General features: G+C 50.1%; 1 protein-coding gene across 1 annotated transcript; it reads left to right on the top strand.

Annotated features, from left to right (window-relative positions):
* Positions 1 to 162: 162 nt before the first annotated feature.
* On the top strand, positions 163 to 12279 carry DUSP3 (dual specificity phosphatase 3). Its single transcript, XM_084275513.1, has 3 exons — positions 163 to 320; positions 7644 to 7870; positions 11095 to 12279. Exons 1-3 carry the CDS (start codon positions 199 to 201, stop codon positions 11298 to 11300), a joined length of 555 nt encoding a protein of 184 aa, XP_084131639.1. The 5' UTR covers positions 163 to 198; the 3' UTR covers positions 11301 to 12279.
* Positions 12280 to 14097: the final 1818 nt, after the last annotated feature.

Here is a 14097-nt window from a genome sequence, read left to right as displayed (position 1 = left end):
CGGCGCCGCCCCAATACACCCGCCCGCTCCTCGCCGCGCTCCGCACCCGGCGCTGGCGCTGCCGGGCGCCGCCGGCCCAGCCGGCTGAGGCGGCTCCGCCCAGCGGGCGGTGGCAGGTGCCCGGCGGGGCGGGGCGGGAGCGCGGCAGGCCCGAGTCGCGGCGCCGAGGGGCCGGCGGGGAGCGGCTGGGGCCCGGCCATGTCCGACTACCAGATCTCGGTGGAGGAGCTGAACGACCTCCTGGCTAACGGCAGCGGCTGCTACAGCCTGCCCAGCGCGCACAGCAACGAGGTGGTGCCGCGCATCCACGTGGGGAACGCGTGAGTGCGCCGGGGCCGCGCCGGGGCCGGGCCGGGGCCGGGCCGAGGCGGGCGGCTCGCCAGAGGCGCGGGGAAGGCGGGGCGGGGGGGGGAGGGTGTGAGCCGGCGGCCTGTGCGCTGGGGTCTCGCAAGCGCCTGGGCGCAGAGGTTGGGGAGGCCGAGCGGGGCTTGTAGCGCAGGAGAGCCGGGCCGCGGGGTCCTCATGGGCCCCGGGAGGCGCTGCGGGGCCCTGGCGCGGCGGCTGGGACTGGCGGTACCGGTGCCAGCCTTGCCCTGCCCGGCTGCTGTTCGTTGCTCTCTCTGGCAGAATTTGTACTCTTCGTCTCTGTGAAACTCGGGGCTGTTTCGTACGGGTGTAGAACACCAGGGCCCTGAAGAAATAGAACTGGAACCCCTAAGTTCTCAGAGAACCATCGTCTTGGTTAGAAGGGACCTTCAGAGCATCAAGTCCAACCATCACCCCAACCTGCCACCCACCACTACGCCGTGTCCCTCAGCACCACATCCAACTGGCTTTTAAATCCCTCCGGGGATGGAGACTCCACCACCTCCCTGGGCAGTTCCAAGGCCTGACAGCCCTCTCTGGGAAGAAGGTTTTCCCAACATCCAATCTAACCCTCCCCTGGCACAACTTGGCACCGTTTCCTCTTGTCCTGTCACTTGTCACTAGGGAGAACAGGTCAGCTCTCACCTCTCCACACCCTCCTTCCAGGGAGCTGGAGAGAGCCGTTAGGTGTTCCCTCCACCTCCTCTTCTCCAGGCTAAACAAGCCCAGGTCCCTCAGCCGCTCCTCAGGACATTTCTTCCCCAATCCCCTCACCAACCTCATCACCCTTCTCTGGACAAACTCCAGCACCTCCAGGTCTCTTCTGTAGCCAGGGGCCCCAAGCTGGACGCAGCGCTCAGGGTGAGGCCTCACCAGCGCTGAGTAAGGGGCACAATGACTCCCCCAGCCCTGCTCACCAGCGCTGAGTACTCCAGGCCAGGGTGCCCTGGGCCTTCTTGGCCACCCAGGCACACTGCTGGCTGGTGCCCAACACCCCCAGGCCCCTCTCTGCCAGGCAGCTGTCCAGCTGCTCTGCCCCAAGCCTGTCACCTGCTTGGAGCTCTCATGACCCAGGTGCAAGGCCTGGCACTTGGCTTTGTTGAACCTCCTGCCATTGGCCTTGGCCCATGAACCCAGCCTGTCCAGATCCCTCTATAGGGCCTTCCTGCCATTAAGCAGATCAACACCCCCACTTAACTCAGTGTCACCTGCAAGCTTTCTGAGGGTGCACTCAATCCTCTCATTAATAACAATATTAAAGAGAACTGGCCCCAGCACAGAGCCCTGAGGAACACCACTGGTGGCTGGCTGCTGACTGGAATTAACTCCATTCACCAGCACTCTCTGGGCTCAGCAGCCAGTTTTTTACCCAGGGAAGAGTACACCCATCCAAGCCAAAAGCAGCCAGTTTCATCTGTGTTCTCCTAAGCCAAACCAAACGGTGTTTGTCCCTGCCAGTTGATGCAGGGTGTGTGTACCTAGAGATAGAACTGGAATGATTATCTCACTGGCCAGTCTGATGTCTGGCAGCCACCTTCTGCTTCATGTTTCTAGCCCTTGCACAGAAGAAATGAAATCATAGTGAAGGAATGAAATCAGAGCCTGCAAGGTGATGTGCACAGTAAATAATTAAAAAATAATATTGGAGATAGTTGGCTACTGTAGTTTTCATTCTTCAGTGATTGATTTAATTACACAGTATGGACTTCAGTGTGTTCAGGTGCAAGGTTGTCTAGGAACAGGATGCACATAAGGTTGCAGGGTGGAAAGTGTCTGTCTAGTGGAAAGCTTTACCCTCTGAGATGGGCTTTTGAGGTGCCAATTGACAGCTGGAGCAGCAGTGCAGTTGATGATAGCATAAGAGGTTTGCATGGGCCCACCTTTCAAGCCTGCCAAGGTTCCCCAGGCTGGCATCCCTTCCCTCCAGTGCATTGATCACACCACACAGCTTGGTGTTGGCAGCAGACTTGCTGAGGGTGTGCTCTTCACCGACACCACTCATCACTGGTCTCTAGCCACTGACCTCAACTGACCATCAACCTGCCATCTAGCCATTGACCTCAACTCTTCTGAGTGTCACCATCCAGGCAATTACTGATCCACCGAGTGGTCCATCCATCAAATCCATGTCTTGCCCATTTAGAGACAGGGACACTCTTGAACTGGAAGCAATACTGATTCTTAAGAGGAGGTTTTTTGCCTCCAGTGGGGTTGTGGCACACTGCCTTGTAAGCAGCATGTGCTGCATTAGCTGTCATTCTGAAAGGATTTGAAACTGCAGAGCTGTTCTCACACCATTCCCAGCTCCAGGTCCCTCCTTTGTACCCTCCTGTAAAGATCAGGCTAAAGAGAAGTCTCTTTTCCTGACCTGACTCCTCCTCAGACTGCTGGGGAAGTGAATCTCCTTTGCTCTCAACCTTTCAGGCTTTGGCCAGCAGCCTGCAAGGCATCATTAAAGCTTTTACCACTGTATGCAAGAAATAAGGCACAGCTTTGGGGCCTGGGTTTGCAGTTCATCAGCCTGTCTTGTTCTGCTCCAGCATCTGCCTGGAGCTTGGAATACATCTGGAAGCTGTCTTGGCACAGTGTGTATCTGAGAGGTGGTCACCTCATCCCTGAGTTTCAGCCTTTGTTGCACAAATCTCCCCCCTGAATCTCAGAGGAGTCCTTGGAAGCACTTTGTGCTGAGCTGCAGGGAAGTCCAGAAAGGCAATGCAGCAGGAGAACAAACCAGTACTGAGTTTATCTGACATTCAACTCTCCTTTCTGCAGTCCAGGGACACCACTGTAAGTGGCAGAGATTTTGTACCAGTCAGAATTCGCAGAGTAACCACGTCTGTAGAGTTCTAACATCAAAGCCCCAGTGTGTGGCTTAAAAGCAGGAGAATTTGAACAGGGGCTCAGGAAAAAATTAAACTGTGTGAGTGAGATTCAGAAACTTCTGTTGGAAAACATTTGGCATCTTTTGCATGGGGTGCTGCTGTCTCTCCCTAGGAGTAATTCATCTTCAGAGAAATGGATCACAGAGTCACAGAGCTGGAAGGGTTGGAAGGGACCTCAAGAGATCATAGGGTCCAACCCCCTGCCAAAGCAGCTCCCTAGGACAGGTCACACAGGTCGGTGTCCAGACAGGGCTGGAATCTCTCCAGAGAAGGAGACTCCACACCCCCTGGGCAGCCTGTCCCAGGGCTCCCTCACCCTCACTGGGGAAAAGTTCTTCCCCAGGTTGCTGTGGAACTCCCTGTGCTCCAACTTGCAGCCACTGCCCCTTGTCCTGTCCCCACAGACACTGAAAAGGGGCTGCCCATGTCCCCCTGCATCCCATACTTCAGATATTGATAAACATTGATCAGATCCCCTCTCAGTCTTCTCTCCAGGCTGAACAGCCCCAGCTCACTCAGCCTTTCCTCACAGGGGAGATGCTCCAGGCATCCCACAGACATCCAGGCAGGTGAGGTTAAATGAGGTCACAGCATAGAATAAAAATTCATCTGTCAGATGACTTCAGGGGGGTTTATTCAGACCAACCATGTCTTGTCAAAACCAGTGGTTTGCCAGAAAGCAAGCAGCCTTAGCTTTCTCAGCTACTGGCTGAGGGAATCTGGTGTTGGTTTGGTGGGTTGTCACAGTCTGTTGGAAGCCTGTAACAATTCCAGCCCCATCTCCAGGCCTGTGTTTGGTAAAAACATTCTGGGTATGAATTTCCAATCTTGAGTTTTCTGTCTGCTTTAATGCTCGTGGGTTCAATCCATGCAGCAGCAGCTCTTTGGGCTTAATGTGCCAGAAGTGCATGTGTGTGCTGAGAAGTATGAAAGGCTTTCTTCAAAAACTAGTGTTGAATTTAGTGACTGAATGGGAGGAAGCAGCAAGGGAATGATTTTACATGAACTTAACAGTGGCAGTGACAATGTGTTCATGTTCTGGAGTTTTGTTTGCCATAAAAGTCTCAGTTTAATTGTTTATAAACCCATATAACCATACTTTATAGTATGGGTCTCTAATACCTGTGTGTTGTGGCTGGTAAATGGGTTCATCTCTTTTCAAAATCACAGAATCCCAAGGTTGGAAAAGACCTTTAGGATCATCAAGTCCAACCATTCCCATCCTAAGCTAAACCAGATCCCTGAGCACCTCATCTGCCCTTTTTTAAACACTCCCAGGGAAGGTGACTCAGCCCCTCCCTGGGCAGCCTGTTCCACAGCCCCACAACTCTTTTCAGGGAAGAACTTTTCCCTCCCATCTGCTCTGACCCTGCCCTGGGGCAGCTTGAGCCCATTGCCCCTTGTCCCATCTCCTGTCCCCTGGCTGCAGAGACCATCCCCCACCTCTCTGCACCCTCCTGGCAGGGCAGTGGAGGTGGGGAGAAGGTCTCCCCTCAGCCTCCTCTTCTCCAGGCTCAACACCCCCAGCTCCCTCAGCTGCTCCTCAGAGGATTTGCCCTCCAGCCCCTTCCCCAGCCTGGTTGCCCTTCTCTGGACTCACTCCAGGACCTCAATGTCCTTCTGATGGTGAGGAGCCCAGAACTGGACCCAGCACTCGAGGTGCAGCCTCACCAGTGCCCAGTCCAGGGGCACAACCCCCTCCCCAGTCCTACTGGCCACACTATTTCTGACACAAGCCAGGATGCCATTGGCCTTCCTGGCCACCTGGGCACACTGCTGGCTCATACTCAGCCTGCAGCCACCCAACACCCCCAGGTCCTTCTCTGCCTGACAGCTCTCCAGCCAGTCTCCTCTTCTCCCTAAACACTTCTTACTAGTGTTAGTCACAGGATGGGGAACTCTGAGTCTTCCATAGTGAGAACAGATGTGATTCCTTGTTGTTTCCTAGGGAAGCAGAAGCAGCTGATGTTAGCATCTCTCTGCTCTTTGGAGGAGCTGGGATTTCAACATCAAACATGATGCAGCTGGTATGAAATTTTCAGGATGGGAGAGATCCAGGGCCTGTTTGGAAAGGGAGAGAAAAAAAAACCCAGCATACAAATGTTTTCTTTTTGATCTCTAGCTGATTAGGAAAAAATCTATAAAATCTGCAGAAATAATCCACTGGGAATGAGTTTGCCTCTGGGGAAGCCAGTCTTGTGCTCCCAGTTTCAACCACACAGCTCCAGGATGTGAACTCCTGTTGATGCTGATGGGATGTATACTGATCTATACATTTAACCCATATACTCACCCCACTGAGCATAGGACCTCACAGCTAAATTTTCCCTTTTTAGGTTTGGCTTTGCACTGTAGGATTTACTTCTGTGCTGCAAGCAGAGGTACCCAGGCACTGTGTCCCCTGGCACAGATAATGTCCTGCCAGATGGAAAATCTGTCAACATTTGTTTGGGTAATGAAGTCTTTACAAATATTTGGGTCATTGCCATGGCTGTTTGGCACAGGCAGCAGGACATGTAGAGGCTTCGCTCAGGCATAAGGATTCATCTGCTTCCTCTACAATTTAAGGGTTGAACAGTCAGAAAAGGAGCACTGGAGATGTTCATATAGCCTTGAGTTATGGGCAGATTGTGAGTGAATCACAGAGTCACAGAGTTGTAGGGGTTGGAAGGGACCCCCAGAGCTCATGGGGTCCAACCCCCTGCCAAAGCAGCTCCCTAGGACAGGTCACACAGGTCGGTGTCCAGACGGGGCTGGAATCTCTCCAGAGAAGGAGACTCCACACCCCCTGGGCAGCCTGTCCCAGGGCTCCCTCACCCTCACTGGGGAAAAGTTCTTCCCCAGGTTGGTGTGGAACTCCCTGTGCTCCAACTTGCAGCCATTGCCCCTTGTCCTGTCCCCACAGACCCTGAGAAGAGGCTGCCTATGTCCCCCTGTGCCCCACCTCTGAGATATTTATAAACATGCCCTCAGAGATTCATACAGATAGAAGAAACCAACCAAGTTTGGGTTTGATTTTAACTCTTTTTAGGACAGCTGAGTGCCCACCAAGACCCTTAGGTGTGTTCCCATCTCTTAGAACCTTGTCCAAAAAGATGACTACAGAAATCCTCTGGGGTTCAGCTTAATATCACAACTCCTTGTATCTGCAGTTTATGGCTTGAGCTGTAGGGAGATTTTTTTGCATAAGATTTCTGTTCCCACATCCAGCTAGACACACAGTGAACACTGCCTTGAAAAACAAGGGACTTAGTGTCTCTTTAGGCTCCCTCTGTTCACAGAGTGTACAGGAGCTCAGTTACCTCTCAGCAAAGCCTTCCAGCATGTTCTGCTAGTGCTGACCAGACTCTACTAGGAGATCACATGCCATGATAGAACATAGGTTGGTTTTTTTCTTCCCAGGAAAGCAAGGCAAAGATTGGGACTGACATAGGGAAGTAATCAAACTCCAAATGAAAAGCAGTGGGTTAGTGGGAAGAAGGAGTCAGCAGCCACCTTGTATTAGTGGTTATCTGCCCTTCCTAGAGATTGTGTTCCAGTGTGTAAGAAGCATTAGGCTAGCAAGTCACAGAATCCCAGACTGGGCTGGGTTGGAAGGGACCCCAAGGATCACAGAGCTCCAACCCCCTGCCACAGGCAAGGACACCAACCTCCAGGCCTGGAGCTACACAAGGGTGCCCAGGGCCCCATCCAACCTGGCCTTGAACACCCCAGGGATGGGGCACCCACCCCCTCTCTGGGCAGCCTGTTCCAGCCCCTCACCACTCTCTCTGCAAAGAACTTCCCCCCAGTCTCTCCTCTCCCCCTTCCTCCTCCAGCTTCACTCCATCCCCCTTGTCCTGCCAGTCTCTGCCCTTTAACAAGCTGATTCCCCTCCTGTTTCTCTGCTCCCTTCAGGGACTGGAAGTCTGCAGTGAGGTCTCCTCACAGCCTTCTCTTCTCCAGCTCCTGCTTACTTAGCCCCACAAGACTGTTAGCTGGCAGTAGAGGCATTTTATAACTGCTTTTATAATTATATAGATAACCATTAATCTTAGACGTGACTATCCTGCACTTTGTGTTATCTCTGATGATTTCTTAGTTTGGTCAAAAATTCACATCCAGAAAGAGTTACAATATTGTGCCACAGTGAGGTTTAAGAGATTCAGTTCCATGTGTGCTCTGCTTGGTTGTCAGCCCAGAAAGCAGCATTCTCTCATGCACCAGCATGGCCTTAAATATTCCTGTGGATTTCTAATCCGTAGCTAATTCACTTCTGGGCACAGTATATTTAGCATCTATTACCAGGAAAAAAAAGAAATATCAAAGGTGTGGTTATCAGTACCTCCTGGGGACATAAACACTGAGCTGATTCACCACGTTCTAATAGTTTTCTTGACACTTTTTGTCACACAGGTTCATAGCCAAGAACATTTCGAAGCTGCAGCGGCTGGGGATAACCCACGTTCTGAATGCAGCAGAGGGGAAGTCATTCATGCATGTGAACACTAATGCAGAGTTCTATGAAGGCACAGGCATCAGATACCATGGCATTAAAGCTAATGACACACAGGAATTTAACCTCAGTCGCTATTTTGAGGAGGCAGCTGATTTTATTGAGAAAGCCCTTTCCCAGAAGGATGGTAAGGCAAACTGAAATCTCTTTCTACCCTGTTTTCTGTGAACTGTGTGTGTGTCTCTTTAGCTCTTTTACTGGTTAAAATGGTTCTTTTGCTCAGGTTATCAGCTGAATGACCAAGTCAGGAATTCAGATCACAATCCACAGACCCAGAATACACCATAAGACACCCTCTGGCCATACATGTAGCCTACAGTAGAAGGCAGACAGAAGCCTGTCGCTATAGGGGTGACTGGAAAATGAAAGAGCTGCTCCATCCTATAATAGTGCCTTTCTGGAAAAGCATGTTATTTTTCCTTAGAAGTGGTAAGTCTTGTGAAAAAAATAAAGTAAATCCAGGCTCTAAAAGTTGGTTATGGGCACTAGAAAGTGTAAATTTAAGGGCAGAAGTGCTACAAGGTACGTGTTGCTGAAGGGTAATCGCACGACCTGCCACATGGTGGGTTTTTTTTCCCATGTGCTCAGTAAGGATGGAGACTGCAGCTTTACTGTAATTTTTATTGTAAAGTCATGAATTATTTTATGTGCTGATTACCCAATTATCCCCTGGGATTGCAGGGAGGTTGGGGATGCTGTTTGCAATCCTGTCGATTGCCACATTTCTCAGCAGGAATCCTAGGACAGAGAGCAGTGGGCCAGATGGTGTTGCTCCCTGACTATTTCTGCATAGCAGTTATTTCTACTCATGCTTCATTTTTTCCTTGCTCCATGAATGAGCATGAAAAAGGAGGAATGAGAACTCCTACAGCTGTACAAGCTCTTTCTCTGAGATGGGCAAAGGTGGTACTAGAGCTGGGATATGCTTCTGACAGACAGAAAGAAATACTATCTCCAGTTTGGTGGAGCATGAAGAGTTCTAAAAACTGAAGTGCAACCCTTCCAGTTAGTGTTGTGACTCACTGACACAGATTGGGGTGGAGAAGAAGAGTTTAATAGTGCCTCCTGCCACTGCCTGTCCCTGCCCAGTTTGATCTAAGCACTTGCAGAATCAATCTGAATTACAGTTCTCAGTGGTTGTCTGTCATACCTGCTGGTGTTTTCTCACTGTGGTAAACAAGGAGGAACTTTGTAGCTGGGTTATGCTGGAGGCAGGTTTAAAATTAACTCACCAGTGAAATGTGATAGTTCAGTTTGACATTGAAATGTGGAGTAAGGACAGCAAAGTGAAGATCAGTGCAGTAGCATGTTCCTTCACTGGCACTTCAGACTTCTACTCTCTGGGAGGCAGATGTGGTATGCTGAAGATCTGGCAGGCAGCCCTCATGACACTGCCTTTCACAGAGGAAGGCTGTAAACCCTCCTGAGCAGTTGCAGAGGGTGAGTGGCATGGTTTAACCCCAGCCAGCAACCACACAGCTCCTCGCTCACTCCCACCCCAGTGTGATGGGGAAGAGAATTCAGAAGGGTGAAAGTGAGGAAACTTGGGGGTTGGGGAGAAGACAGCTTAGTAAGTAAAGCAGAAGCCATGCACATAAGCAAAGCAAAGCAAGGAATTCATTCCCTGCTTCCCATGGGCCAGGGAAAGCAGGGCTGCATTGTGCATGATGGTTATTTGGGAAGATGAGCAGCATCACTCCAAATATCCCTCCTGCCTTCTTCCTCCCCCTGCTTTATATGCTGAGCACGATGTCATACAGTATGGAGTAGCCTATGGTCAGTTAGGGTCAGCTGTCCCAGCTGTGCTGCCTCTCAGCTTCTTGTGCACCCTCAGTCTACTTGCTGGTGGGGTGAGAAGCAGAAGAATCCTTGACTCTGGCAGGCACTGCTCAGCAGTAACAAAAACATCTCTGTATTATCAACACCATCTTCAGCAGAAATCCAAAGCATAGGATCATAGGATAGAACCACAGGATGTGTTGGGTTGGAAGGGACCTTCAGAGCCCATCTGGTCCCACCCTGCAGTGAGCAGGGACATCTTCACTAGGTCAGGTCACTCAGAGCCCCAGCAAGCCTGACCTTGGATGTCTCCAGGGATGGGGCCTCCACCACCTGTCTGGGCAACCTGTGCCAGTGACCCACCACCCTTAGAAGAACTTTTTCCTAATACCCAACCTAAATCTCCCCTTTTCTAGTTTAAAACTATCCCCCTTCATCCCATTGCTCCATGCCCTTGGGAACAGGTCTTCCCCAGCTCCCTCCCAGGCACCTTTAGCCCAGTACGAGCTACTGTGAAGAAAATTAATTCTATTCCAGCCAAAACCAGCACAGGAAGTCAATTCTCTTCCATGTATATGATGAATGATCTCTAAAACCTACTAATTTATGCCAATGGGCTCTCAAGAAATGTTGAGGATTAATTATTTTAGGTGTTTAACTTGGTACTGATTAGACAGTTGCCTTGACCTGAGCGGCCTCTGCAGCTCAAGGCGACTGTAACCCAACTTGCTGTTGCTGTGGTTCAAAGCCAGTTGTGGTTCTGATGCAAATGTGTGTGCACAGTTCATCTCTTCACTTGTCTCAGAAAAAAAATCACTCTGGAGAATAGGCTTGGTCCATATCTCCCAGTGCATGTGGGAAGGGGAAAATTTTTGTGTCTGGAAAAGCAGGTCAAAGAGGAAGCAGCTGAGAAGCAGTAAAATTAAGCTGGGTTTCTCTGCTGTATTGTCCCAGGATACCTACCCCCAGGATTTACTGATGTGGTGGGTTATGCTTGGCTGGATGCCCATAGAATCATAGAATGGGCTGGGCTGGAAGGGACCCCAAGGATCACAGAGCTCCAACCCCCCTGCCACAGGCAGGGCCACCAACCTCCAGGCCTGGAGCTACACAAGGTTACCCAGGGCCCATCACCAACAATAACCATGACAGGCAAAACAGGCTCAACTTGGGGAAATTGATTTATTACCCATGAAATCAGAGCAGGAAAATCAGAAACAAAACCAGGTCTGCAAAAACAGGTCTCTAGTGTGGGTTCTTCCCAAGGGTTTCAGTTCTTTACTAGCTGCTCCACCATGGGCTGTGTTCCTTCAGGAACAGACTGCTGCAGCATGGGCCCCCCATGGGGTCACAAGTCCTGCCACAAGACCTATCCTTGGTGCCAGAACACGTAGCTGCTCACAGAGCGACAGCACCTTCCCCTGAGTTCTGTGTCTCCCGCAGCAGTCAGAGTTCACATTCCTCAAGCTGCTGAAGGACTGGCATTCCCACACTTCCCACGCTCCCTATTTTGTCTTGCCCTTCATAAATACCTCCCAGTCCAACCCAAGTCGTGCCCTGTGTTCCCTGCAGGACAGGTGTTCGTGCACTGCCGCGAGGGCTACAGCCGCTCCCCGACGCTGGTCATCGCCTACCTGATGCTGCGCCAGAACATGGACGTCAAGTCAGCGCTGAGCACCGTGCGCCAGAAGCGGGAGATCGGCCCCAACGACGGCTTCCTGAGGCAGCTCTGCCAGCTCAACGAGCGGCTGCTGAAGGAGGGCAAACTGAAGCCCTAGAAGAAAGCACCGGACTGGTTTTGAAGGGTCTCAAACCATCAGAGGACGTTATTAGGGGCTTTAGATTCCCAAACCCAAATCACCAAGCTACGTCACCTAATATGAGGGAGGGAGACAGAATTCCTGCTTTGGGCTGGTGAAAGGCTCTTTCTTGAACTCTGGATCTGTCTTTCAAGAGGACACAAAGTTGGGTCACTGGTGGGGTAACTCCAGTGATCAGAGCTGCCTTCACGTGTGTTTCAGACACCCCCCTCCCCAGACTCTGTGGTTCGCACTGAGTGTGATTCATTTAAGCTTTGCCTTGTCCCCCACCAGAGCACTATATTGGGAGAGCCCCAACTCATCTCTTCACCCTTAATTAAAGGACTGTATTTTCTAAAGCTTTCCTTTTTCCATGCACACAGGTGCCTAATGTTTGTGGGTAGGAGCTCCCAGGAACAGAAAAGCATATATATATATATTTATATATACACATACACAGATGCACTCATATAAAGTGTAAGCAGCACTGTGTTCAGTGTGGATTGATGCAATACACAGCGTGTGGTAGTAAAGCCATTCAGAGCCCAGTCTTGATGCACACTGTGCCCTCCTTGCTGTTGTGATTGACATGAAATAGTCCAGTATTAAATGCCCTTTGATTTTTGTGCTGAAGTCATAGCAGGAAAAAGAAATGTCAGGAGTGAATGTTGAGGAAGAAACTTGAGCAGGGAAGAAATAATGTCTGTATTTAGGAGTGTGATAAAGACCTAAATATCAGAATACACTGGCTCCTGAGTTCTGTATTGAATTCAATGTCTCTCTCTCTCTCTCTCCCATCTTTATTATTGCTGGTTGTTAACATGGAATGGAGGAGCACACATGGGGATGGCCTGTGTAGGGCAGCATGGGTGTGCTTACAGAGCAGCTTGCAGCAGTACACTCTACTCCTTGGACTGCATGGCTATTAAAAACCAGAAATCACTGTTGTTACATACCACATGGGATAGGAAAAGGTTCCTCTCTCTTCAAATAAAGGATGTCTTGGTTCTGCTTCCCATACAGAGGAACTGAGTCATCACAGTGGTGGGAGAAGGAGCACTGCCTTGGTGTGAGTTACAGCACTGTGTGAATGCAGAAGACCTCCCACTGCAACCTTGGAACTGTTGGTGAAGCCAACAGAACCTCACACTTACATGTGCCCTTTTTATCTGGGCTTTAGTGGCATTCTAGCCTGAAAACCTGAACACTGTCTTAAGCAGATAGACAGTTGGATTATTAACACTCATAAGCCCAGAACTACTCATTTGTTTTCAGGTCACTCATCAAGGATGTATGTTGTTTTACTCGTTGGGGTGGGGTGGTTCTGGGGGCTGGGAGCAGAGGGAGGAGGGGAGTTCTTTATAGAGCTAGATAACACTCTTGAAATTAAACTCCAGAGGGTGTTCTCCTGGTTGCAGTCCAGCCTTACTTCTCTTGCCTTACCCAGGGTGGGGTCTGCCAAATTGAGCAGCCTTTTCTCTTTGTGTGCTTTAAAGGGGCAACCAGGGAACACTCTACATCATGTTCCCTTTCCCCTCCCTGTGCTCAGGCAGTAGTTAGTGCTTGGTTTGAATTGGGCTGGTTCAGTAATAATGAGCAGTAATTAGTTTGATTGGTAATGACATGCCTGTTTCCTTTCTCCCACTACATCAGTATTCAATTAATTGCTTCTGCAAAATTCTTAGTTACTAATTTCATGCTGTGTACCTTGGGGAACAGGACATGGAGGTGCTGGAGTGAGTCCAGAGAAGGGCAACCAGGCTGGGGAAGGGGCTGGAGGGCAAATCCTCTGAGGAGCAGCTGAGGGAGCTGGGGGTGTTGAGCCTGGAGAAGAGGAGGCTGAGGGGAGACCTTCTCCCCACCTCCACTGCCCTGACAGGAGGGTGCAGAGAGGTGGGGGATGGTCTCTTCAGCCAGGGGGCAGGAGATGGGACAAGGGGCAATGGGCTCAAGCTGCCCCAGGGCAGGGTCAGAGCAGATGGGAGGGAAAAGTTCTTCCTTGGCAGAGTTGTGGGGCTGTGGCACAGGCTGCCCAGGGAGGGGCTGAGTCACCTTCCCTGGGTGTGTTTAACAGAGGGTAGATGAGGTGCTCAGGGACATGGTTTAGCACAGGATGGGAATGGTTGGATCTTAAAGGTCTTTTCCAGCCCAGGGACTCTGTGTGATTCTGTAATACTGGCCTTAACTTTTCTATTATACTGATGTTTTATACTGCAGGCTTATGTATAAATAATCCTTTTAACATTTTTACTTTGGGCATAGATTTTATCTCTCTCCCATCTCACACTGTGGATTTGTAACTCCTGTCTGTGCTGCAAGGGAGGGGGTGCAAAAAGCACTTTGACCTGTGCTTAGAACTGAAAATTCCAGTCCGTTGGATAGCTCAGAAACTACTGGGCATTAGATTTTTGTACTCTTCCATAGATGGTAATAAAAGCTATTAGCTGTCAGATTAAAGCCAGAATTATTTACTGAATTGAGCCTGTTCACCTCATGGTGATGTTTCAGCATTTGTAAGTATGAAGAAATACTGAGAAATCAAGGCATACAGGAATTTGGGTTTATAGTCAATAGATTTTATTAATTCATAGGACACTGCTCAGTGTGGTAACTTCAGTGGTACTCTCACCCATTTATCTCAGTTATAACAAAACTGAGTTAACAAATGCTTTGTAATAGGGTGGGGAGAGGAATAAATAAGCCAATGTTAACAACTGATTTGAAAACTTGATCTCTAAGATGGTATATCCTATTTTGAGTTACTGACAGGTGGCTC

This window comes from Gallinula chloropus (genome assembly GCF_964237585.1).
Source record: "Gallinula chloropus genome assembly, chromosome: 26".
In the NCBI taxonomy this organism is placed as follows: domain Eukaryota; kingdom Metazoa; phylum Chordata; class Aves; order Gruiformes; family Rallidae; genus Gallinula; species Gallinula chloropus.
This window is presented reverse-complemented; position numbering and strand designations above follow the sequence as displayed.